Genomic DNA, 26529 nt, shown 5'->3' on the forward strand with positions numbered 1-26529 from the left:
GTAAGCCCCTCCTCTTCCTGGCCGGTCGCGTCACGTGTCATCTCCGGGTGACCCTGGCGGCTGGAGGGTGCTGAGGATGACAGCGAGGGGCTCCCCCAGCCGCTTCCTGCAGAGCGTGCTGCACAACGGGATCGGCCGATATGTGTACCAGCTCAAGAGGCTGACCCTCACCTTCAGCAAGGACGCACAGCCCTCGCGGGGAGTCAGGTACGCGTGCCGGCCATGCCTGTCCTGCCGATGACTGTCAGTGAATGGAAACCATTCTGTTTAAGCCTAGTATCAGAATGTGATGGAGGATCTCTGCCAACCCCGCGTACCCTAGGGCATGTACTATCATGGAAGGGGTCCAGAAGACAATGGGGGCCTGCTGGTGGTCCTGCTGCACTACATGCTATAGGGGGTCACAGAAATGTCTGTCTGAATCCTCTGCAGCCTTGTGAGGGGTTGTTTCTGCAGTAAATCTGCCACGTGTGAACATACCCTGCGCGCAGCAGGAAACTGCAGCAAAATGTGGCCCGTTAGCTGTGGACGTTACCGCGGAGGCGCAGCAGACTTCACACCTTCAGTGGAAAGGAAGAAACCGGCTGCAGATCCGTGTCAAACCTTGCATCAAATCTGCTCCGCACGAACGCGCCCGGAGGCCGGCTTCACACGGTGTACTTGTGCGTGCGCAGAGAATAGAACCCATTGGTTTCAGTAGGTTCACTCACACGTTTGTGTTCTGCGCACGCATTTCAGTTGCAAAAAAAAAGAACACGTATTTTTCTACATGTTTGTGCACCAGAGGTCGCCATAGAAGTCAATGTGGAGGGGGGGGGGGGGGGGGTACAGGCTGGCAGCACGCACGGAGATGCATGAAACGCTGCAGAATTCTGCTGGAAAAGGAACATCTGATACTAACTAGCCATTTCAGTCGGTGCGCCATTTGGCATGGGGTTTTTATTGCTGTGTGTTTTTTCTTACTAACATTTAAGGTGTCCCCCACCCCTCACCAAAATCATTTGTCACCTATCCACAAGACAGCTGATAAATGATTGTACGCTTGGGATCTGACTGTTGAGATGCTTAGGGGATCATAAATACAGCCCACCCAATGCCCCCCTCCCCCAGTTAAATGGAGCAGGGGTGAGCATGTGCTTGACTATCCCAAGCAGTCCCATAGAAGTGAACGGAGTGGTGATCATGCATGGTCATTGCTGTTTCATTCACTTAGGGGGACTCTGGGTGTTCTGTTCTCATGATCCCTGGGTTTGCCAGCAGTTGGCCCCGCAGTGACCCATCACTTATTACCTATCCTGTGAGTAGGTGATTATTTTTGGTGGCATAACCCTTTTAAAGATAAGAGAATGCAGCAAACCCTAAAAAACATGCATAGGGAGTAAGCTGTCAATCAGCAACAGGTGGGCAGAAGGAGTTCAGCTCATGAATATCATGGAGTACTGCATCTTTGTTTCATACTGTGGCTGATAAAAGTTGATTTTTGAGAAAACTTCTGATTTGAAATAAAATGACCAGGCACGACAATCGTGGGTATCCATCACCGGTTTGAGGTGCCCTCAGATAGGGCAGCATAAGCCTGGTGACAGATTCCTTTAAACAATCCAAGTTATTAAGGTGTTTTCTGGTCAAATACTATTGATGACCTGTCGTCAGGATAGGTCACCAATAGTTGATCAGCCGGGGTTCGCTGCTCAGGACTCTGACCGATCAGTTGTGCAGGCGCATGCGGTCAGCACCGCTATAACAGAGGTCGAAGCGGAAGTCTCCGCGCCGACCTCCCATGTAGTGGCCGGCGCTTGTAACTGCAGGCATGGCTCTCATTGAAATCAATGAGACCCCAACCCGCAGTTACAAGCGCTGGCCACTACACTGAGGTCGGTGCGGAGACTTCCGCTTCGACCTCTGTTATAGCGGCGCTGACTGCATGCACCTGCACAACTGATCAGTCAGAGTCCTGAGCGGCGAACCCCGGCTGATCAACTATTGGTGACCTATCCTGACGACAGGTCATCAATAGTATTTGACTAGAAAACCCCATTAAGTTATTTTGTTTCTGAATGATTACATCGGTTGAGAAGAGATACAATGTTTGCCACATCACAAACTATTTTCCATTTGGAAGAGTTCTCGTCTAGGGTAACAGACAACAGAAATCCCCATATTACCCTATCCTGCAGTCAGACTTCCTTCCATCTGTGCTCAGCTTTAGGCGGACAGCCATTCAGTAGGTTACCAAGAAGTAGATGATGGAAGAAGGTATGACTGCATGACGGGACCTCTGTTTACTAACATGGAGACATATAGGTTTGTATAGGAGCTATATAAACAAAACTATAGTAAACTTTCAATTAAGGCCTTATAAGTGTGTTATGCAAGTCATGTCTATGAAAATGCATCTGGCAAGGAGAATGACCCAATTGTCCATTCATTTATTTTCAGGGAATATATTGAAGAGAAAGTAGTTGACTTTGCCAAGCAGAATCCTAGTGTTGTTGTGTATATCAATCCCAAGCCATGCAGAGTACCCAAGCTGGTGGCAGAATATAGTAAGTACCTTCCATCACTCTCACATACCCTGTTTCCTGGATCTGACTAGAGATGTTCTTGTCATAGAACAGCTTTCCCTGCTCATTTTAAACTATTGCTCCATATTTGCCTCAATGGAGGCAGAACTACTGATCTATATGCCAGCATTTTAGCCTCCATTGATGTATGTCCAACGATTTACTGACCGGCAATAACATGCTGCTTTCCTGAATGCAGTTAGTTGATTCAGCCAGGTCAGTCATGTTAAAGAGGGTTCCTTTGCTTGGCACCCATGCCGGTTACCTGTTTGAAGGGCCTGCTCTGTTGTTTACCAGGTTCAGCTTTGTACATTTACCCTGTTTCCCCCTTGAAATATAAGCCCTACCCCGAAAATTAGTCCTAACAGCGTTACATTAAAAAAAAAAAAAAAGCAGTACATTACGTAGCCGGCTCGGCCCACGCCCCTCCCGCTGCCTTCCGGAACTACGTCAGGCTTCCTGCAGTCCTTGGCCATCCACAGAAGATCGCTTCCTGGTTATGGGATTCATAAATCCCACCTCCAGGAAGCGATGGCTCTGATTGGCTGAGCAGCACACGAGAACCAATCAATGCAGTGCTCAATAAACCAATGAGATGGCTGCTAGGCAAGTATAATAAGACAACCCCCCGAAAATAAGATCTCTTAGGGCAAAAATTAATATAAGACAGGGTCTTATTTTGGGGGAAACGCAGTACTATTGCAATACAGTTCCATTCACTTGATTTGGCATTAAGCCGTGGTAAACTGCAGTACCCGGCACAGACGCTATAAAAGGTACAAGGCTGTTCCTGGTAAACAAAGGGGACAAGGCCCTCACCAGAGCTTTAGATAACCTTGAAATAGCTGATTGATAGGTTGCGAAGAGTCAGATCCTTACCGCTTTAATATAAAGATAGACCATCAGTTTTAAAATAACAGCTAACCCCTTTTAATTACCATATTTTTTAGGCCAACTTTAGGTATTTGTGTTACCAGTAATTAGTGTTTCCCAAGCCTATATCGCCACCGCTGGACATGTTGTTTCTTTTTCCTCTTGCCTATGTTCCACCATGGAGCCTTTGATTTACTGCATCGCCCAAACTTGCAATGTTCGTCCAATGCGGTTTTAACATTAGAAACTCATATTGTCTGTCGCGCAAGAAAATCCCGCGCAGCAGCGATGCGGGATTATTCTCTTTAAAAAAGCATCGCTAACGCTCAAAAATCGTGTGAATAAAAATTCAGTGATTTTTTTTGGCCACGATTTTCTTGCGATCGCCAGTGTGAAGGAACACTAACATCCACTTTTTAGCTGGTCCAACACAGAACCTGTTTAGGAAGATTTGGCAAGCAATTTGCCAACTGTGCTATGGTGGATGGGTGGTCTGGTAGGGTGCTGACCATTGAAATCCACCTCAATGATTCTGGTACTGCGCTCCTCTGAGATCAGCATAATCTCTGTCCTCTCCTCACATGTTAACCCCCATTTAGACACAACGATTATCGCTCAAAAGCCGTCTTTTGAGCGATAATCTTTGTGTCTAAATGTGCCCATCTTACAGTTTTCTGCCGAACAACGGTTTTCAGCTCTGTTAGAAAACCGTTGTTCAGCAGAACAGCTGATAAGCAGGACCGCAAGCTGTGCTCTGCCAGTGAAGATCTGATAACAGCTGATAACATTGTTACAGCTGTTCTTAGTTCTCACCCTGGCCTGGTAGAACAGCTGATTAGCAGGACTGCAGGCTGTGTTTGCTGTCCATGATGCTGAATTCTCCAAGGGGAGCCTGTGGCTGAACAATACAGCTAATTACAGAGCTCAGACCTCCTGCTGAGTTCTGTAACAGCTCCCAGAAGCTCATTTGTATGCAAATGAAGCTGATAAGAACTGATAGCAATTAGTGCCTATTAGTACTTTTATGCAAAACGATCGCTGATCTTTCAATCTTTTGAAAGATATCTGTGTGTGTGTAAAAGGACCTTAAAGGCCCATTTAGACACAACGATTATTATCTTTTGAGTGACAATGGTGTCTAACTGCACTAACATTGTGCAGTTTTTGTTAAGCCGTCACTAATTGTTGTCTTTCAGCGTGTTGAAAGACAAGGATGAGCCTTATTAGGGTTTCACAGTGGAATACAGCTTATACTATTGTTTCAGCTGTATCCTGCTCCCTGATGACAGGCTGGGTATGAAGAACAGAGTGGTCCAGCTGTATTCTCCATACCCCGCTCGGAGCGCTCAGCTGTATAACAGCCGGGCGCTCCGTGCATAGAACAGCTGGATGCAGAAGACAACCGGGGCCACCTCGCTTGTCTTCTGAATCCTCTGATTGGAGCGCTCAGCTATATGACAGCTGGATGCAGCGAGCAAGCAGCTCCCCGCTTGTTCTCTGCATCCTCCACTCAGCTGTATGACAGCCCGGTCCTCGCAGTGTGGAACAGCTGGATGCAGAGAACAAGTGCCCCCCAGGGGGGCGGGGTGTCTTCTGCATCCTCCGAAACGCAAGGTGATCGCTCAACGTTTGAGCAATAATCTCGCGCTGTAGATGACACAACAATTATCGCTTAAAAGTCGCTCTTTTGAGCGATAATCGTTGTGTCTAAATGGGCCTTTAGTCTCGCAGCCAGATCTGTGTCTGCAACAAAAGAGGAAATTGCTAATAACTTTGGCAGGAATAAAGGTATATGACAGACCCTCCCCATAGTGACGGCTGCAAGACTTGCTTTAGGAAATGCGTTTGTTTGGAATCAACAGGAAAGAATAAAACTGCCCCCTGATTAATTCTAACAACCATAGTGGTTAAAGCTAGCTTTGTAGCCTCCATCACATATGCTATTGTATAGTAAAATAATAAAGTTTGCTTCTAGGAGAGGACAGAAGCCGCTTAGTAAGGGGCATCACTTTTATTACCGCTCTAAAAACAAACAAATACAATTTGCTGGTATGTAATATTTCATTTATTGTACTTCTATCTTTTGCCTCCAGTGAATGGAAGTGTCCGAGAAGAAGACATCAACAGTAAGACTGCTGAGGACCTAGCACAGCTCATACAGAAAATGGCCAACCAGTCTGGTCTGGATATCATTCGTATTCGCAAACCCTACCACACAGACAACCCCAGCATTCAGGGACAGTGGCATCCTTTTACCAACAAGCCAACCGCTCTTGCTCTCCAGTCCTTCGGTGCTGTCGGCCAACAGACAGACTCTCCATGAAAGACTGACTGGCAGAATGCAGCGCTCCCTACGAGATGACCCGTGGTTGTGATCTTCTAGCTTCCAAACTAAGAAGAAGTCCGTTTTGCATTACGTCAGGAGTTTTTGTTATGATCTGCCTTCTATTGTGGATGGAAAGTGTTTGCATTAAATTGCTTTTGATAAATGTTTCTGTGGCTTTTATATTTTGCTCACGGCCTTTTTACTCTAGTGTTGTGGGAACAGCCAAGTGGAAAGAAAAAGTTTCTGTTTTCATGCCCATAGAAATGTATTGAAGCAGAAGATCTTCAGATTTAATCTGTTTCTGTATTTTTTACTTTTTTGTCTCCTTTCTGTTCTGTGTTTTGATCCAGTATAAAAAAAATAAATAAAATAAATCCACATGTACGCAGTTGGTGAAACTGGAATGAAAAGTGCAGACTGCTGCGATTTGAACCGAAGACCTCAGCATTGTAATGCCCCATTTAGACACAATGATTATCGCTCAAAATTCGCTCGAAGACCATCTTTTGAGCAATAATTGTTGTGTGCATCTACAGGGCAAGGTGACTGCTCAAAATTTGCTTAAACGGCAGTTTGATTGACAATTTTGAGCAATCACTTTGCGCTCCAAGTGGGGTATACAGGAGACAAGTGGGTCTGCTTGTCTTCTGTATACTCCTGCTGTCTATACTCCTGCTGGTATACAGCTGTACGCTCCGTGCAGGGGATGCAGAACACAGCTGGAGCGCTGTGTTCTTCATACTTCAACTGTGTTCATGGAGCACTCAGCTGGTAGAGAGCTGTGTGCTCCGTGCGGGGTATGCAGAACACATCTGGGGCCCTGTCTTCTGCATACTCCTGCTGTGCTCACGGCTGGAGTGTTGTGATTTTCATACTTCAGCTGTGTTCTCCGAGCGGGATACCAGCTGAAACGATAGTATCAGCGGTATCCTGCTGAGAACTCCGCTCGCGGCACTGATAAGGCTCATCGTTCTCTTTTCAACTTGCTAAAGGATAACGATGAATGACTCGTTAATGAAAACTGCACAATCTGGTGCGTATGCCATGTGCCAAAATTTGACACTTTACGTCAACCAGTCACTTTTGAAAAGTGTCTAGAAAAGGGGACATTGCTAAAAGGAGCCATGAATTGCATATGATTTATTAACCCCTTAAGGACGTTGCCCTCTTTTTTTGTTTTTATATTTTTTTCCAATTTTTGTTTTTTCCTCCATTTTAAAAATAATTTTTTTATTTATCCATCGATGTAGATGTATGAGGGCTTGTTTTTTGCAGGACAAGTTGTATTTTTCAACTGTACTATTTAATGTACCATATAATGTGCAGAAAAACGTTTTAAAAATTCTTAGCGGAGTGAAAGGGAAAAAAAAGAGAAATTCTGCCATTTTTGCGTGCATCTTGTTTTTACGGTGTACCCATTGCAACTAAAATGACTTGATAACTATATCCTATAGGTTAGCACAATCATTTGGATGCCAAATGTATATAGTGCTGTTTTTTTTTTTTTCAGATATTTATTTTTTTAATATTTTCTGCCACCATCTTCTGACAGTCATTAACATTTTTTTTTTCTGTCGACATAGTTGTGCGAGGGCTCATTTTTTGCATGATGTCCTGTAGTTTCTATTGGTACCATTTTGGAGTGCATACGACTTTTTGATCTTTTTATTACATTTTTTTCTTGGACCTGGGGTGACCAAAAAAGCACAATTCTGGGGTCCTTTATTTTTTCTGACTATGTACTTTGTTCACGGTAGATAATGCATTATCTTTATAGCTCTGCCTTTTGCAGAAGCAGCGATACCAAGTATGCTTTTTTTTGTTTTATTAAGATTATTTTATTATAAATGTAACAAAAGGTTTTTTGTAAACTTTTTTTTTTTTTTTATATTTAGTAAAACTTTTTAGCCCCCAGAGGGGACAAGAAATTGCGATGGTTTGATCGCTCTTGCAGTATGCTGTAATGACATAGCATTAAGGCCCATTTAGACAATGATTATCACTCAAAAGCCATCTTTCGAGTGATAATCATTATGTTTAAATGTGCGCATCTTTCAGTTTTCTGCCGAATGACAGTTTTCAGTTCTGCTTGAAAACCACAGTTCCGCGGAACAGCTGATAAGCAGGATTGCAGGCTGTGTCTGCTGTCCATGGTGCTGAATTCTCCAAGGGGAGCTAGAGATTACATTGTTTTTTCTTAGCAGCCCATGGCTGAACAATGGAGCTAAGTACAGAGCTCAGACCTCCTGCTGAGTTCTGCAACAGCTCCTAGAAGCTCATTTGCATGCAAATGAAGCTGATAGGCACTAATTGCTATTAGTACTTTATTAGTACTTTATGCAAAACGATCCTTGATCTTTCAATATTTTTGCCACATGCATGGCATGATAGGCACTCTGCAATGGCAGCCCTGGGGCTGTTCAGAAGGCCCCCAGCCACCATGACAACTGCAAGGCAATCCGCGGGGGGGGGGGGGGTGGCTGTACGGGACTCCCGAACATCGGTTGGGGCTTTTAAATGCCACTGTCAAAATTGACCACTGCATTTAAAGGGTCCGATAAGTGGCTTGGCTTATTGGAGTTGTTGTGGGCGGGTGTCGCTTGAAATAAACAGCTGGCATCGGCATTATATGCAGCAGGGTTGACCCGTGAGCCCAACAGGATGTAATTGTACGTCCTGTGTTGTTAAGGGTGTCAGTGGGATGTGCCATTAACTTAGCAGAAAAGTTTTGAGTAAGGTAAGCAAATCAAAAAGCATCATAATGAAGTGTCTAGCAAGATGCGCCAAATTTATCACACAGCATGTATGACTGTTATAAATTTGGTACAGTTTTTGTCTGAGTTGTATAATTTTAGGCCTCTTTTACACGGGTGACAAAATTGTGCGATTTTCTCACGATGTGACATTGCTACAAAACGCATGTATGTGAAGCCAGTGCTTTCCTATAGGTCCCTTCACATTAGTGATGTTTTGTAGGCGGGTGCATTGCGAGAGAAAAAAAATTGCGGCATGTTGAATATTGCCGTGACTTGCAATGTTTTGTAGTCCATGTTTCCCTATGTAGCCTTTTTGTATTGCATTGCACGAAATCACGGTTTTCGTGCATTGTGATGCAACTTTTACAGTAGAAAGTCCTACTGTTTGTCCCTAAAATAAGTCCTAGCTGCATTGACAAAAATCAATACATTGCCTAACAGGTGCTGTCTGCTCTGCTGCACTGCTCCTCTGGCAGTCCCTCGGCACTTTTCTGTAGTCTTCATTTGATGGTCTAGAAAGTGATGTCTCTGACTGGTTCTCAAACACTGCAGCTCAGCCAATCAGGGCCAGTGCTTCCTGGAGGCTGGATTTTTGAACCCCCTGACCAAGAAGTGTTGGGTGAAGACTACAAACATGTACTGTATTTGTATTTTTTTTCCCTTAATGCAGCTAGGGCTTATTTTTGAGGTAGGGCTTGCCAAAGTTACTAACCATTTTTCTGTGACTTGGAACACTACTATCCACTTTAGGATTTGCTCGGTGTGCTTCCCATTGTTTCAAATTGTAAAGGCTGAAGAAAACGCCTTAGCAGAAATGCTTTCACAGGTGTCCAGGATCCGCTATTACATGAGCACCATACTCTGGAATTTCACTGCGTAAACCCTGGACTAGACATCACCACACAGGTGAAAGTCCAAGGTAGTAGGATCCGGCAAGCATGGGGGCCAATCCCTGGAAACTGCTAATCCAAAAACACATGGACATCACATCCATAATGTGGGAGTGCAGCGTCCTCCTGGAAGAACACCGGGAATGTGCCATCTTTGTTGTGCAGTAATAGGAAGACCTTGTGACATAGCAATTACAGATAGTTAGCAGTTAGGTTACAGTCTGTGAAAGGCGGGTACTGTTGCAATAGCTGTGACACACATTCTACATTTTCAACACTGATTGCGATTGTCGTCATTGCGATGCTGCTGCAATGCTGCTGGATCTTGTACTGGTGCCATTTGTGCATAGCCAGTTCCTGCACAATGGTAACTTGACCCACCAAGTTCTCCTGTGAGAGACGCCAGGTGATATGTGAGTTCCTGCAGAAGGACCCCAGGACGTCCATTGTCGCTTTATCTGTGGCAGTTTTGTTCATTTTTTGACAGGTCCAACACAGAACCTGTTTGGGGAAATTTGGCAACTGTGACATGGCAAATGGGTGGTCTGTTAGGGAGCTGACTGGCACAAGACATGATGTTATAGCAAACGTTTGAACCTAATTAGGCTGAATTCACACTGGTGTTGAAATCATGCGATACGAGAGTGAGGGAAAAAGCAGAATTCTGAAACCAACGATGTTGCTAGATTTGTAAATTGTAGCATGTGTTATCTTTCTGCGTTTTTTTTATTTTTATTTTTATTGATTTTTTTTCCCTCTTCTTCCCCAAGCCCATGTTTCCCTGTGGAGCCTTTTTTTTTTATTGCATTGCAAGGCACTAACTTGCGATTTTCGTGCGATGAGTTTTAGCATTAGAACCTTACATTGACTTTCGAGTGAGAAAATCGTGGTCTGTAACAATGCACGATTTTTCACAAGGAAAAAGCGTTGCTGATGCTCTAAAATCTGAATAAAGCTTTGCTTTTGCTGCAATTTTCTCGCGATGATATTGCGATTGCCAGTGTGAAGGAGCTCTTACGAAGAGCTTTAATGATGTGGCAGTAAAGCATGCACCCTGCTGCTGCAATTTAAAGTCTATTGCATTGACAAAAGCAGCTGAGCACAGGATCTATTGAATGGATAGGTGATAAATGTTTCAGGCTGGAATACCCCTCTAACCTGGACAGAAATGTACATCTTTTGGGTACAATTGCACTGGATGTGGGTATTGGATCCTGTTGCATTAGTCCACAGTGTTATCAATAGAACAACTCAAGTCAATGGGTGTATCATTCTACTACACTACCGCAAAGCTGCTTCTTGAACTATTAATGACAGTGTGAAGCACAGGCTTAAAACTGGAGCGAAAGTACTCTTGGTATTTTGTCATTTATCACCCAGTAACATTCTCCTTAATAAGATTGTTCAAGCCTGTTTTTATATTTTAATACCAATCTATTCACTGTTAAAAATTAAGTGCTATACAGTGTCCTTATAATCCTGCTGCAACAGTACCAGATCAGATTTTCTGTCCATGACAAAGTAGTTCATACAGTAGGTGCTAATTCCATTGAGGGAGAATACAAGTAGTACAGGGTGAGCAACGGAAAAGTAGCCTGTCTCTGAAAATGGCGAACATCTCAGTCATCTTCCACAATTCCCTCCTTTGTTGTGGGTATTTTCATTCTCCTGGATAGTCTTTTCCCGCCTATATAACATTCTGTGGGGCTTTCCCTAACTTCTACAGGGAACCTTAACTGTCACCTTAGCCATGAGATTTATTTCTGCAAAAAAATACGCTCATGCCTCCAGCCTTTCCCTGTCTCCTACATTATCCCTCCCTACTGCTGGGTGATATCCAGGATAAGGAAAATACCTCACAACACATTACATTTTCCAATGGTATTCTGGGTAGATGGTTCTTAAAAGATTCCTCTTTTTCCCCACATTTGAGTAACCCAACTTGTTCATAGTTTAGATAACACATCTAATGTGAATGGGGCTTACCATAGTACAACTGCAGGTCAAATTATTCGTTACATATCGCCTTTTTTTTTTTTTTTTGAATACACAATATCACTGATTCATTGGTTCACTTACTGCTACCTTGCTGTATCTGCTGACATTTTCCAATCTCTGAAGAAGGAAGAAGAAAACGACAGCCCAATGACTGCAAGAGTCCTACATATAATGAAGGATATGGGCAACATTTGTCTCTTCCCTTGATAATCTTTATACAATGCCTGACATGAAATCTCAATCATCTCCCACATACTCCTGCGATGCTGCGTGAAAAAAAATCGCAGCATGTCCTTTCTTTTTGCGATATCATCCATTGTTTTCAATGGGGCCGATGGCAGCAGCGCTGGCCCCATTGAAATCAATGGGAGAAGATTGTGATCCCCTGCCGAGGTTGTGACAGCTGCAGTAGTGGATTCCTTTAGCGCCATAGGAATGCGATGCTGTCGCATGCAGGGGTTACCACATGTTCTCAATGAGGCGGGCTGTGATGAAGGGAACCCCCGCAGTGATGCGAGGTGGTTTGCTTGTGAAAACGCCTCGCATCCAGGGGTTTTCAGACGGACTGCGAAGGTGATAGCGGGCCGTGGATCGCCCTCGCCAGTGTGCAGGAGCCCTCATAGTATTGTCAGAGGCAGGCTATGTTTCTGTGGCCCACCCTGTATAAAGCAGCTGGTCTTTATATTCTTCTAGGAAGGTTCAGTCCCCAACGATTAGGGCCCATTTGAAAGGGTACATTTCCCGGTATATGTATTTTACGGATAGCACGCAGACCCATTTTAACTGATTAGGCTATACACTTGGGCATTCTGTTTTTATATTGCAGCATGTCCTATTCTTCTCCATGTCAGGGACCTGAATCACGTATTCAATGTCCACTGCCTGTAGGTATTGTACAGCACATGGACCTGTGTCCGTGTGCTGTCCAATGCAAGTTCTGCCTGAGAATCATGTGCGCAACTCGCATACATCTGTGTGAATGGACCTTTAGTTTTGTGCTTATTTTGAATATAGCACTGTGCATGCCCAAATACTGTGCTGGCCAGTACATGTTATGGGACTTCACAGCCTACTGGGACTGTTCAGAGGAGGAACTGGCCCCATTAATCAAACTGATGCATTAGCATAGAGAACAAGATATAGTCACAATCCTTTATGAAAAGCTGCACATAAATACTAACAAGCAGTGTTCTTGCAACTTCTATAGAAAAAAAAACTGAAATGGGACAGGTCTTTAGCAACCTGCAAGCTCTATTGCTAAAATGATATAGCATTAAGGACCTGAGCATCATATGCTGAAGTGTGACTGTTGCTACTTCATGTAGAAGCCTTTGTTCCAAGGGAAACGCATTTGAGAACAGAGCATGTCTTCTGCAGATGAGCAGCCATTGGCTGACCAGCATCCAGCTCAGCAGCATCATCCGGCTGTTACTACATCCTCAGCCACAAAATGCACTGAGCATTGCTGGTAATGTGCTGCTCAAACCCTACCGCTTTCATGCCCATCTTGGAAGGATTTTGCTTCTGTCACTGTCTTTTGTGTCTTGTCTAAGGATGGCTGCTGTGAGCCACTCTCAGCCCCTGCGCCAGCCCTGCCTCTACCACTCAAGTAGCAAAGGTAGCCAATCTGCTGCTTTCAGTGTTTTTCTATTTTCTGCATTGTGATTTGTCATGCCATTGTGTCTTCTTTGTGAACAGTGCAGTGTACAATGTTATTGTATTTGTATACACAGAACAGTATTCTAAAAAGATGAAAGTAAGTTACGTCATATAGATATACAGTAGTCATTCCAGTAATATAGAAGGCGTACAGTAGATGCTTCCCGTCAATAAGTTCATTCCTTGTGTTAACATATTCTGTGGACAAATATCTTATCTTGGTGACTTTATATCGTGGCTGGGGGGGGGGGGGTTACCCTGGTGTAGGGGTCGGTCACGAGGTATTGGGGGAAAGAATGCCGAGTAAGAGGAAAAGTCCAGTAAAAGCATTAAAATAATACAGAGATGGGAATGTATGGCACATGAGTAACGGGACACTATAAACAGGTTTTCACACAGATTTACAATAATTAATTTCTGTATGCAAGGTTAAAGCTCTATTGATTAACCAGTATACTTCGTTTTCTGACTCACGGTTCTTTCCAGAGAATGTGACAATGAACACACTTGTAAACTATTACTTAGGGCTCCTTCACATGAATGTATTGTTGCAGTGTATTTCGCACGCGAGTTCTGCATGTGGCATACGCTGTACTGATCTGCCATAGGCTCCCATGTTGCCGATTACACATAATGCGCGAAATACTTGTGCAATAAAGATCGCAAACAGTACAAAATAAAGCATACTTTGGGACGAGGAGTGAGGGTAACAAACATATGATAAAAGAAAAACTCAGACAATCCTTTAACATTATAAGTAATAGGAGCCAATTCTGTTGTGAGCCTTGGGCTCCCCTAGTGACGGAAGTCTGTATTGCAGTCCTATAATAAACATTAAAGGCTGGGAGCCTCCTGACTACACTGCCATGTATTTTGTCCTTTGAATACGTAACCCTAGACTTATTTTTGACATATTGTGATTTAGTGTTTAACTTTTGTAAAGTGCTTTTAAATTTCTAGTCTGCTATTACTTAAACTAGTTGTCACATTTTTTTCAAACATGTGTTCCCCTAATGGAATTAATTCTGAAAATAGATACAACTTTCCTGCTGAATTAAAGAAAGAAGATGTGTGTCGTGACCATTTGAGCTAAATTCTAGCGTAGATCTTTACACAGCAGGCTTGGCATGCTGCACATATTACTAGTATTAGTTTAAAAGATATTTACTGAATGAAAAAAGTTACACATTAAATAAGTTATGATGACATTACAGTCCAAACAGCTGATCTACAGGCCAGGATGTAACAGAAGAAAAGCGCATACAATTTCATCAGAGACAAATAGAAGAACAATTTTAAATAATAAACAGGTGGAGGTCAAAACCAAGAATCAATCATGCATTGTTTCAGTACCTTATGGAGCCTTTTGCTCAGGCACCCTCCAGTTGGGGAGCGTGCCTTAAAATCAGAGGGCTATATGGATTGGCTGAGGATGGAAAAGCTGAGGCTGGGCACATCGATGTGCCCTATGGGCAGCACTAACAGAAGCAGTAGGAGGACAGATGGTACAGTGTCTGATGTACAGGACACAGGTGCTGATGGTTGCAACCGTCAGGAGAAGAAGATAGGGGAAGCTGCCCGCCGCGGCCGTAGCATTCCCATTCCTTTAATATATGTTACCCAGAAGAACCCAGCCTGTGATTTTCTCCATGGCAGATGTGTGCCCTAGGTTTAAATGACATTGCCTTAACATTGTTTTTTCGTTTTAGTCATTGTCAATGTGAAGAAACCTTTACAGCCAATCCAAATGACCTGTAAACAGGTGGCGTTAGAAATGTTTTCCCTGTGTACACAGCTTGATATACTGATCAGAGGAGAGGTCCAGCATGTGAGTACAGTTGGACTTAACACTAACGATTATTAAAATATTTCAAAATGTGAGATAAATTGGCAAATAGCATTTTTTAGTTTATTTTGAACCGTTTCTAGTAGATCATTAGTTTTGTATTTGCTTTAAATGAAAAGCAAAAAGTGTTAAAATTTCTATTTATTTCCTGCAAGTGGCCCTGGCCTTAAATGTGAGTGGAGCTGCTGTGTACAGACCCACTGTTCTAATCCTTAATATGTGTGGGTATATCAAAATTTGCTGCCTGTAATATTCTAAATGAAACTATCCATATTTTTCAACAGTTACAGGAACAAGTTGTGGATGATATAATTCTGGGAGAATCTGACATATTTCACATGTTAGGTGAGATATGTAATAAGAAAAAAATGATTTAATTGTCTAAATAGTTTTCTGAGCAGTAATTTGCAGTAATGTAAAAAATGTGCTATTTACTGCATATATATTGGTATGATAGCATAAAAACATAGGTAGGGAAAATGTATAATAAATCTAGATTAATGCATTTTTCTTCCAATCCAGGTGAAGAACTTGTTGAGCGAATGAAGGAGTGTTTAAGCCACTTACCAGAGCCAGCACCATGCCTAGAGGTGGATACCACAGCAATACCATATACAGCAATTCCTCAGGTTACAATATTTTCAGAATACTCTGGTCTTTCCTTGACCACTGTAACCTGAAAACACATTCAACACAATGCTGCTAGTGGGGTTCATACTGTAGCATTCAGTTTATGGGACAATCCAGCCAATCAGCATTCATATTTCATTGGTACAACTCTTCGATTCAAGTGGGAAAAAGTTGTACCAATCAAGGGGAGCTGTATTACACCATTCCGTGTACCGATTGGCTGTCTAATAGCATCTATCTGCAGTATAATACAATCCTACATGTCTGTCCTCTTCCTGGGGTAAATGTGACTTTTTCATTGCTTTTAGTTCAATTTTTTCTTTGAGACCAAACCCCCCCCCCGCAGTTCTAGCATTGCATATTTATTTTTACAGTGTTCACTGTGCAGGGTTAATATAATAATGTAATAATCCTGATTTTTACAGATGTGGTGATACCAATGTTTTATTTAGTTTTTTATCTTTTGATGCAACAGTTGGGACATTTTTTAACATTTATTAATAGTTATAGAAAACTTGGTTAACTTTAGTTTTACTTTTGTTTTTAGTCCCTACTTGAACTAGCAATCAGTATAGGCAAGTTTTTATCCTTTACTGTTCTATTTTTCGGGAGGCGGGATTAACAAAAAAAACCCAGCAATTCAAGCATTGTTTTTTATAGCGTTTGCCATGCAGATTAAATAATTTTATGGTGCTGGTCTTTACGGACGTGGCAATACCAATTAGGAGTATTTTTTCTTTACATATATTAAATGTCATAAAACATTTATATTGGAAAAAAGGTTTCTTTCTTTTTAATTGTTGTAAATATTGCATTTCACTTTTTTTTTTTACATTTTTTAGTTCCACTGGGGGATCCTACAATGTATGAGCCTCATCACTTATATAATACACTGCATTAAAATGTGTATCTTGAAGCTGTTGGGTCCCAAGGCGAAAACTGTAACAGGGCCCCAACTATAATGCTTTATTAATGGTAATGGTCTCCTTATTTGGAGAAGAGAGACCTTAAGAGTCCCCTAAGGATCCATAGGCCATATCTTCTGCACCCATTATAGTTACACCCCTACATTGCAGTGTATTATGCCTGTCAGCCCTGCCTCCCTAACACGGTGAGCACCCCTTCTATCTAAACACTCAAATGCCATACTCAGCATAGACCATGGCATTCAAAGCGACCCTTCAGGCCTGGAAAAACGAAGATAGCAACTCCACTTCTCTGACTACTTGATGCATGCTGTGCATAGTATGCATTGGTAGTCTAAAACACTACAAGCTGATCCGACTTGGTCAGCACTGCTTATGTGGGTAGCACTGGTTAATTAAAACAGCTGTAGTGTCTTAGGCTAATGATGGAAATAAAGCGTACGGAGGTCAAACAGCGCTCCTGCGATGGTATGAGGTATACAATAATTAAATGAAAATGACTTACCCGGTACTGAGTGAGGCCCAACCGATAATGGGTCCCACCAGCACCTCCAAGTCCAAGGTCGCCTTGATATAAAGAGATAATTCCTCCAAATTCCAAAGTTTGGAGAGCCACTGGAATCTCTGGGTTACCCCATAGGGGACCCAATAAGGGTTTGATACAAGTAAAAAAGAAGAAAAATGACCCCAGCGCTCACTGGGGAAAAAAGTATATTCCACTGAATATTAAAAAGTATTCCGGGTTTATTGAAAGATGCTTGAAAAGGGCCAACTTAATGGCCGAAACGCGTTGCAAATAAACCCGGAATACTTTTTAATATTCAGTGGAATATACTTTTTTCCCCAGTGAGCGCTGGGGTCATTTTCCTTCTTTAGGCTAATGATGCATACTAATGCACAATGTGCATCAGACAGTCAGAGAAGCTGGTGTGGCCATCTTTGTTTCTCCAGACCTGGAGGGTCGCTTTAAGGTGTTAAATGACTGGGATTAGAGTCATCTCTGATTTCAGCTGTTAGAGCTGGATGACACCTCTATAATTCAGCTGGCACCTGAAAGCTATGACACAAGCAAAGCTGCGGTGCTGGTGTATCTTGACACCACTGGAAGCTAGGGCTTTGACAGGGCTTCCATGGGGGAACGCCCTTGTCCCAGCCCTAGCTCCCGATTGGCAGAATGGCGCTGGGTCCTGGAAGGTGCTGCAGTGGATGATGAGCAGTGGGTGATGAGTGGTCCCTGTGTCTTAGTCAGCGCTGTACCCCTGTAACCCGGCTATGTATAAGAGTACCGGCGCTGTTGGCTGCATGTTTCAGAGAGGCACGCTCCCGGAATGTTACCCGGCGCTCTGCTCCACCGCGGTTACACAGCTGTGTCTGACAGTCCTACGCCGCTGGAGCCTCACTGTTGTCCTGATGCTGGCATTGCTGTCACTGTGTCTTCCCCAGCGCTGTGGGCTTTCTGCTTGCGGCCACAACCCGCGGCAACCTTTTGTCCCTCGGCCGGGAAAGAGGCTTCAGGACACTGTCCCCCATCTGCTGCGGACTGTGTCTCCAGCGCTGCTCCGCCGCTCAGCACTTCAGCAGTCTGGGATTTCTGCCTTGTGTACCGCCGGCAGGGAAGCAGGGGCGCGCACCTGCAGCAGGGGCCACGTTATGCATGTTTAGTGGGCTGCCAGGACCTGCAGCCCAGCCTTCTGTGCAGCCAGTCAGGTACAGGGGGCGTCACCCCCTGTCAATCTTGTCTGCATCAGGACTTCCTGGTGGCGTCAAGATACACCAGTACCCACAGTTGCTATGTCTTTGCCATCACTATGATCGCTATTATGTCTATTCATGAGAAACTGCAAAGTTTTCATGACATAAATCAACATTATAGGTTGGGAAAAGTTTACAAATCTCTTAAACGTGGAAACTAGTTATTTCATGTAAGCAGTTCAGCTCTATAATATGTACAGTCATCATAAACACTAATTAAAGATATTGTCTGTATTAAATATTTCAGTCTAGTATTCAGTATATTTCTAATTCCATAGAATGACTAGTTTTATATGTTTTTCTTCTGCAGGACTATCTTGACACTTCAGGGTTATCTGTGCTCTTCCCAAGGGTTGAGATATACATTATACATGAAAGACCTGTTGATATTTTAGAGAGACCTCCAATGGACGGTAAGAGTTCAGAAGCCAAAATGTCTACTTAATCCAGATTATAGCCATTGCATTTAGGTTTATGTGCGTCCACTGTAAAATGACTGTTCATGATTAACTACATAAAATATATGTAAACACAGATGATTTCATTCATATAGAACTTGAAGCGTCTGAACCCTAGAATATGTAATAGGGCCACCCTTTATCATTCTTACATCTTCTTCCTGGTATACTCATACTATTATTGTGCATCCTTTTACAGACTACTATGCTCATATAGGAAAACTTAATCAACTTTTGGTTTTGAGCCAACAACTTGAAGATGACGTCAAGCACTTAGGAAGCCATAAATATGTAGCTCATCAGTTATCAGTGCTCTATGTGAGTTATTTCCTGTAATTTGCATTACAATATTTTACACCAGTCACATGTTGCTCTATTCTGTTTTATTCATTTTGTATATAGAACATTATGTCTTAAGTGTATTACTGTCTACTGGGAATCCAGTTCTCTGCAGAGACACCCAGGAAATCAGCTGCCCAGGCATGGCAATAATAGGTCTTTGACCATAGAAACGAAATATAGAGGGGGAACTTGTCACAGGGGCCCTTTAAAACTACACAAGCTATGCAGACACATAGAACATTTCTTACAAGTAAAATGTGCCAGAATTCAGACATAAATTATGCCAAAAAGTGGTGTAAAGGCACCAGATTTCTGTGTTTTAGACATATTTACTCGTACTTCAAGTGTTTGGAAAAACATTGGTATGAATTTACATTGGCCATGAGAAGTTGTAAGGAAGGGTCGCTAACGTGCTTATTATTGAACATAATTGTTTTTGGAGTTAGGGATAATAAATCCTAAAAGAGAAGATTTGTGACATAATGTTCTGTGATACATTAAGTGTCTAACATACTTAGTGAGCTGTGACAAACTTGTCATGATGTGTGCTCATCCTACTTCATTACTTTGGCACAATTTTGCTATTTTGTTCATTGATGCTTCATATGACACTACTGATAAATCTCCCTACAATATTTGCTACTTTGCCTCTTATGCCATGGCATAATATACAGTATATATAGTTGCACAGGTATTATTGTATCTTGATGCCACCAAAAGGTAGGCGTTTGACAGGAGAAATGCCCCTCTCACACCCCTAACTCCCGATTAGCGGAAGATTTTAAGGTCCTACAAGGTACAGCACTGCATGAGGGGCTGAAGCACCGTGGCATCTCAGTGAGCCGCAGTGTGCTAGCGGCCGCTGTGCTGCACCACTGTCAGTCACCTCCCTGTCGCAGTCCCTGCGCTGTTGGCTCCCTACTTCAGGGAGCCGCCTTACTTGTGGTACTCCCCTAGCACTGTTGCGTCCCTTCTGTACTCATCCACTCATGCGTCTGGCCCGTACCGGTGTCATCCCTCCTCTGCGTCCGGCGGCTGCCAGTGTCTGTGCTGCCCTCCCTCCGGCCAGTGGTCTTCCTGAAGCAGGCCGCGATTTTTATGTAAAATGGGAGTGTGTGGCTGGCGGCTTTCAGTCTCTCTCCCCCCGGTTCTCTGGAGTCCCTGTACCCGGCCGTGATGTGACCGTGAAATGGGGATGGGGGGGAAATGTGGCGTTAAAGGCGCTTCACGGCGCATTTCATTCCCTGCTTTTAACCCAAACTTACGGGGGTTCCGCCTTCTAGATTACCCGGCGGGAAACCTTTGCTGCAAATGGGGCTGCTGTATCCCTTTGCTGTACTTCTGTAGTGACCTTCCAGAACCTGCAGCTGAAGCATCTCAGGAGCCAATCAACTACCGGGGGCGTCACCCCCTGTCAATCTTGACTCCACCAGTAGTTCCTGGTGGCGTCAAGATACAATAATACCAATTGCACAGCACTATATAGTTGTCAGGATATGCCCGCTTTATTTTTTTAAATTTCCCTTACCCACGTTACTTATATGTAAATGCCCAGAACAGTCTTTGAGAACATACCTCATGAACCAAGGGATACCACTGATTGCATCTACCACATCCAAGGATGTTATGTATTTATAGAATATTCACCATTCCTAGAGTTCTGAAAGGCAAATAACACTGCAATACAGAGCAGGGCCAGGCAGAATAGCTATTAAGGAGTCTAAAAAAGTTGAGTGACAAATACATATTTTGCCACCAATGCTTGCCACATAGTTTCATGTAATAAACAGCTGAATAGAAATGTCACTTACCAAAGGGACTGGATATTATGTTTTCTTCAAGGAGGAAATGTTCTTGAACTATTTCCATTTCTCTCTTTTTTAGAAAGTTCTCAGTTATTTTAATGGATGCCTATATTTAGATGTTCTGAAGAGAGATATTGAAACCAACTTCAAGTCTGTGAAGTTTGCACTTACTTCATGTGAGGGATCAAGACAGGAACCTCTCTTACCGGGACATCTACTTACATGGTAACCTGTGTATGTCATTTCGAAAACTGAAAAGCTAACATTACAGGGAATTCTGAGCAGCATTCATTTGTCACAACCTTTATTATCAAGTGTATCAAATGTAGTGAGGGCTGGAGAAGGATTTAAAGGATAAGGAAAGATTCAGTGGTATATAGCAGAAATACTCGTATATTATAGTAGTTATCTAATGTACCTTTATTTCCTTAATCACTCACTTTTATAATGGGACCAGTGTGGGTAGAAGAGTGACTATCAGGCAAGCAGGTGTGGGAAAACCAAAATTCTCATGGCTGCTTTTCCTGCTGTGAACAGGATGCTATCTGCAGTACCAATAGTCACCACAACAGTTCCTCTACTCTCATTATTTAGGGCTGTTTTATTTCCAATACCTATTGTGGTCATTTACAATATAGGATTATTGTAACTATAATTCTGTAAAATGTAACCAAAAATCCAGCAAAAGCTATCCGGTGTCGTAACAATTTAACAAGAATATTAGGATCTGATTGAGAGTGCTCAGGCAACTGGGCACTAATGGTCATGTGCCCATTTCTGCACTTTAAGGCCATGAGCCCCATCTGGCCATAAGCGTCTGGGAAAATGTCACAATGCCTGAATCCTTTGTCTGCCCATACAAAGCACTGAAAACGTTTATGTATACATTTTGACTGGAGTCACTTTACAGTTTGAGTTTATGAACTTCTTCTTCTTTCTTTCCAGGTTGCTGGGTCTAACGCAAACAATTATTACAACAGTCTCCTTACTACCTGAAGAGCTTACTGGTGAAATAATGCCTGTTCTGGCATTCTCTTTGTCCTACTGATTTTTGAGTAATTATTGAAGCCAGTTAAGTGTATGCTGAACCATCCCAGGATTCTGCAGATATACATTATTGTACAACATGAACAGCTTTGCAGAAACAATGGCTTACGTTCTGTGCTTAATTGTAACAATAAAACATAATAAATTGATACACTGCGACTAAATGGTTAACGATATACTCACATTACACATGCTAGTCAAACATGAATGCAAAGAAGGGCTGTCTCGCATGAGCCTATGGTAATAGCATAATACACTGTACCAATATCCCACATGCATAAATTACTCAATCAAGAAAAATTGCAGCATATCCTACCTTGGCGTGTATTATTTGTGCATACATGCCAAGACAGTACATGGTGATGAGCGGCATGCAGCCAGTACTCAATGTCATTGTGTACTGGCTGCATGCCACGCATGTATTACTCGCAGCCTGCACACTGTGAGATTCGCTCATTTTAGCCTGGCCTAAGTTCGTGTTGGGGGCAGCCAAGGAGTACATAGTGCAGACATGAAAGCCAGAGTTAAAAATGTCTTAAAGCGTGAGTTAAACTGAGTTCACAGTATTGTCATGGCTTCCATTTCTAATGGAAGCCACAACGCCCTGTTGGATTTGTTGGAAACCACTGGTTGTATGTTATGACAGCATTGACAGCTTCTATCATGATTTCTGTTATTTTAACTGGAAGCATAGAGCTGCATGCAGCGCTATTCTTTCCATCATGTCTGCCAACACCAGCAACAGAGGCTTCTATCACAACCGGGATTGGTTGTTGATCTAATGTCTATGGGAGCAAGTTGAAATGTCCATCTGCCATTCAGGGAAAGAAGGGTATGGTAGAGCTTTCAGACAGCCATGTTTAAAATTACTTGCTGAACATTATCACTCTGGACAACAATGCCGCAAGTAAAGAACGAAAAAAAAAAAAAAAGAAATCGCAGATCGCTCCACACGTAGCCTGGGATTCTAGTAATAGGAGGTAGTTGTGTTGTTGTACAAAAGTCGTCAGATGATAGTCTTAGGCCGGTGACGCATTTATGCTTCTGTAAGACATATGAGTATCCTAGCCAGATCACGGGTCTCCTGACCCGAACTCTGAGCATCATGATGCTGAACATTTGGGTCAGGAGACCCGCGGCCAGATTGGGGCACTCGTCCTTATTATAAACGCCTAAGTGCTTGCTTAAATAATTTGTGTACCACCGGCTTTAAAGGGGTTGTCCTGCGCCGAAACGTTTTTTTTTTTTTCAATAGCCCCCCCGTTCGGCGCGAGACAAACCCGATGCAGGGGTTTAAAAAAAAAAACGGATAGTGCTTACCTGAATCCCCGCGCTCCGGTGACTTCTTACTTACCTTGCGAAGATGGCCGCCGGGATCTTCACCCTCGGTGGACCGCAGGTCTTCTGTGCAGTCCATTGCCGATTCCAGCCTCCTGATTGGCTGGAATCGACACACGTGACGGGGCGGAGCTACGAGGAGCAGCTCTCCAGCACGAGCAGCCCCATTCAACACGGAGAAGACCGGACTGCGCAAGCGCGTCTAATCGGGCGATTAGACGCTGAAGATTAGACGGCACCATGGCGACGGGGACGCCAGCAACGGAACAGGTAAGTGAATAACTTCTGTATGGCTCATAATTAATGCACAATGTACATTACAAAGTGCATTAATATGGCCATACAGAAGTGTATACCCCAACTTTGTTTCGCGGGACAACCCCTTTAAGGTTCTTTTACACAAGCTAATAATTGGGCATGAATGTTCTCCTACCCGATCATCAGCCTGTCTGAATATGCTGGCAATCAGCTGACCAGCAAGCTAATGCTTGTTAGCTGTTTTGATCCTTTATGCCAGCGTAACAATGCCCACTTGTTGGCAGCACATCTTCCCGAGTGAACAGGGGGCTGTGCTACCAATGAATGGACTTTGCACAAGGATGGATGATCGTACTTGTATGTACAGTCTGCCAATCACCAGTAGAGAAAGAATGACTGGCACCTGAGGGGTCACTGTGACTGGCACTGCTATAGAGTTGTGTGAATGGTACTTGAGGGGACAGTGTGGTAAGCATTCGCAAGGAATTGGCACTGGTATGGAACAACTAGTAATTATTAGGACATTATAGTAGCAGTGTTTCTGGTGGCACATCACACTCACAGTAGCTTGACTACCACAAAAGACAAACAGAGCTTGGATCCTCCCACAGCAGTAACATCATCACAGGTCCTTCAGCCCACTGGATCTCTGTGGTGGTGATAGGTCAATGTGTTCTGTCAGGTCTGCTGAGTTGTGTAGGAAATTATAGTACTAGCGTTTCTGGTGGCGCAATGCCCCACACAGCTCTGCTACATAGTACATACACACACACAGCTCTACTACACATCACACACACAGCTTGGCTCCTCCCACAGCAGTGACATCACCACAGGTCCTTCAGCCCACCGGATCTCTGTGGTGGTGGTAGGTCAGTGTGTTTTGTTAGGACTGCTGAGTTGTGTCTTCTGAGATAATAACTAGAGATGAGCGAGCATGCTCAGATAAGTCAGTTACTCGAGCAAGCCTCGCTCTTCTCGAGTAACTGAATTCTTGTCCGAGCGTGATCAGGGGGGACGGCGGGGGTGAGAGTGAGAGAGATCTCTGTCAATCTCTTCCCCGCTAACCCCTGCTATCCCCCATCGCCCCCCGAGCACGCTTGGACAAGAATGCAGTTACTTGAGAAGAGCGACGCTCGCTCGAGTAACTGACTTATCTGAGCGTGCTCACTCATCTCTAATAGTAGTTGTATTCTCAGTGTGTTATTTTAATCCTCCCCTTCTAACTGTGTTGTTCTTCTGTCGGCCAGACTGTGTTTTATATATGTTGTAGGACCTTCGATGGCGTCACCAGGGAGCGGAGCGATGACGTTACCCAGGGTGGAGCTAAAGAAGTACTCACACACATACATACAGACAAGTGGCCGTTAGTAGTTTGATGTGACCGGTAGTTGTGGGGGACAATGTGACACAGATTTTGAGTATTGTTGAATTAGGCATTTAAGGGAACAGTGTGACTGACACTTGTAAGGGCAATGTGTTGGGCAGTACTATAGAAAAATGTGACTGATGCTGCAATACGTTGGGCAGTGACATGGGGGGCAGTGCGGTTGGCATTTGGAAAGACAGTGTGACTGGCACTAGTTCGGATAAGCATAAGCAGTGTGGTTGTAGCTTTACGGGAAAGTGTATCTGGTCCCTGGGAGGACAGTCTGACTGGCGGTAATGGAGGAAGTTTGGCTGGCAATGCAATGCAACTGATAATTCTGGGGACATCTCTACAGGCACGTGTCAGTAACGGGAGGGCGACGGTTTGACTGGTACTTTTACGGGCAGTGTGATGTGTACACTGACATGAGACAGTCTTACTAAGGCTACATTCCAACAGGCGAGCGCAATATTGGGCTGATTGTGCACTTGGCAACAAAATTTTCACTGCAAGATGATGCGTTTTTGCTTGAAAAACGCATCGTTTCTGTGAAACTGTGATTTTTGTGCACATATTTCACTTGTGTGAAAAGATCACATTGACCTCAATGGGAAAAATCATATCAAATGTGATATTTTTTTCAAGAGCCCATAGGAAACAATGGGTGAGTCCCTCTGTGGGAACACCCGCACATAGAACACGCTGCCATCCTTGTTTCCTTGCATCACTGCCACCAAAAAACAGACTCATATTTGTGCATTTTGCATCGTACAGAACTTGGGCGAGATTCCTGCGCGTGTGAATAGGCTCTAGTAGGGATAGTGACAACGTGATGGGGAAGTTACTGGCACTGTGGGGGTAGTGCCAGCGGTAGATGGAGCAGTATGACTGGCATCTGTGAGCGGTACTATTGTGGGGCACCACAGTGCGATTACTATTTGTATGAACACTGGCATAAAAGGAGAATGCAACTAGTAATCTGCAATGGGGATGCATGAAGTCTCAGGCCGCGGTGTAATGTGCTGTGCCTCTAGGCTGCAGCAGCCCCAGCCGTCAGGCAGACATCACAGCTGGCTGGTCCTGCATGAAGGAGGAAGCAGGAAGAATGAGGGGCGGTACAATCACAAGTCCTCACACTGGGAGGCTGCGGGGACAGAGGAAGGTGTGGCCGCCACTGCCCGTCACCCCTCAGGACAGGTACTGCGGGAGGAGGAGCCCGACGTGTTAGTAAACACCGCTCCGGGGAGACACGCGCATCTGTGGAGAGGACACGTGACCAGCCGGGATTGCACTCCCTGCGTACGTATAGAAGCTATAAGCGGCACCGGTCGCCATATTTATTTCTGCTAGCAGCTGTATATCCTGCCGCCTCGGTCCTGGCTATGTGCATGGAGTCCCGGATGCTGCAGACATCCGGGTCTCGCACAGTATAGATGCGGCAGGATGTACACAGTGTTTCTGTATTGTGATTCCTGACTGCATGCACAGACTGTAAATACAATCGTCTGCTGCCCCAGGGACTTAGCTGACCGCCTGCTGCCCCAGGGACTTAGCTGACCGCCTGCTGCCCCAGGGACTTAGCTGACCGCCTGCTGCCCCAGGGACTTAGCTGACCGCCCGCTGCCCCAGGGAATTAGCAGACCGCCCGCTGCCCCAGGGAATTAGCAGATCGCCCGCTGCCCCGGGGACTTAGCT

General features: G+C 44.0%; 3 protein-coding genes across 7 annotated transcripts in view; all 3 read left to right on the plus strand.

The window, feature by feature from the left end:
* Window positions 1-4: 4 nt before the first annotated feature.
* MRPL43 (mitochondrial ribosomal protein L43) lies at window positions 5-5930 on the plus strand. The gene is made up of 3 exons (XM_066579633.1): window positions 5-207; window positions 2440-2546; window positions 5531-5930. The coding sequence occupies exons 1-3, from the start codon at window positions 77-79 to the stop codon at window positions 5758-5760; spliced, it is 468 nt and encodes a 155-aa protein (XP_066435730.1). The 5' UTR covers window positions 5-76; the 3' UTR covers window positions 5761-5930.
* Window positions 5931-12857: 6927 nt separating this feature from the next.
* On the plus strand, window positions 12858-21971 carry LOC136612470 (uncharacterized). 2 transcript variants are annotated; one of them, XM_066592845.1, is made up of 8 exons: window positions 12858-13025; window positions 14776-14894; window positions 15197-15257; window positions 15435-15502; window positions 18531-18633; window positions 18878-18996; window positions 20905-21050; window positions 21771-21971. In XM_066592845.1, exons 1-8 carry the CDS (start codon window positions 12962-12964, stop codon window positions 21871-21873), a joined length of 783 nt encoding a protein of 260 aa, XP_066448942.1. In that variant the 5' UTR covers window positions 12858-12961; the 3' UTR covers window positions 21874-21971. The 2 variants fall into 2 exon arrangements, with proteins under 2 accessions (XP_066448942.1, XP_066448951.1); XM_066592854.1 differs by having other exon boundaries at window positions 20905-21059; window positions 21771-21819.
* Window positions 21972-25952: 3981 nt separating this feature from the next.
* The window catches only part of LOC136579225 (cohesin subunit SA-2-like), a 94937-nt gene continuing 94360 nt past the window's right edge, over window positions 25953-26529 (plus strand). For 3 of the 4 annotated variants that reach the window (XM_066579644.1, XM_066579659.1, XM_066579660.1), the window contains exon 1: window positions 25973-26133. The gene's annotated coding sequence lies outside the window, so the exon portion shown is untranslated. Of the gene's footprint in view, window positions 26134-26529 lie in introns of all 4 variants that reach the window. The other variant, XM_066579653.1, reaches the window with a different exon arrangement.

This window comes from Eleutherodactylus coqui, chromosome 1, assembly GCF_035609145.1.
Source record: "Eleutherodactylus coqui strain aEleCoq1 chromosome 1, aEleCoq1.hap1, whole genome shotgun sequence".
NCBI classification, from domain to species: Eukaryota; Metazoa; Chordata; class Amphibia; order Anura; family Eleutherodactylidae; genus Eleutherodactylus; species Eleutherodactylus coqui.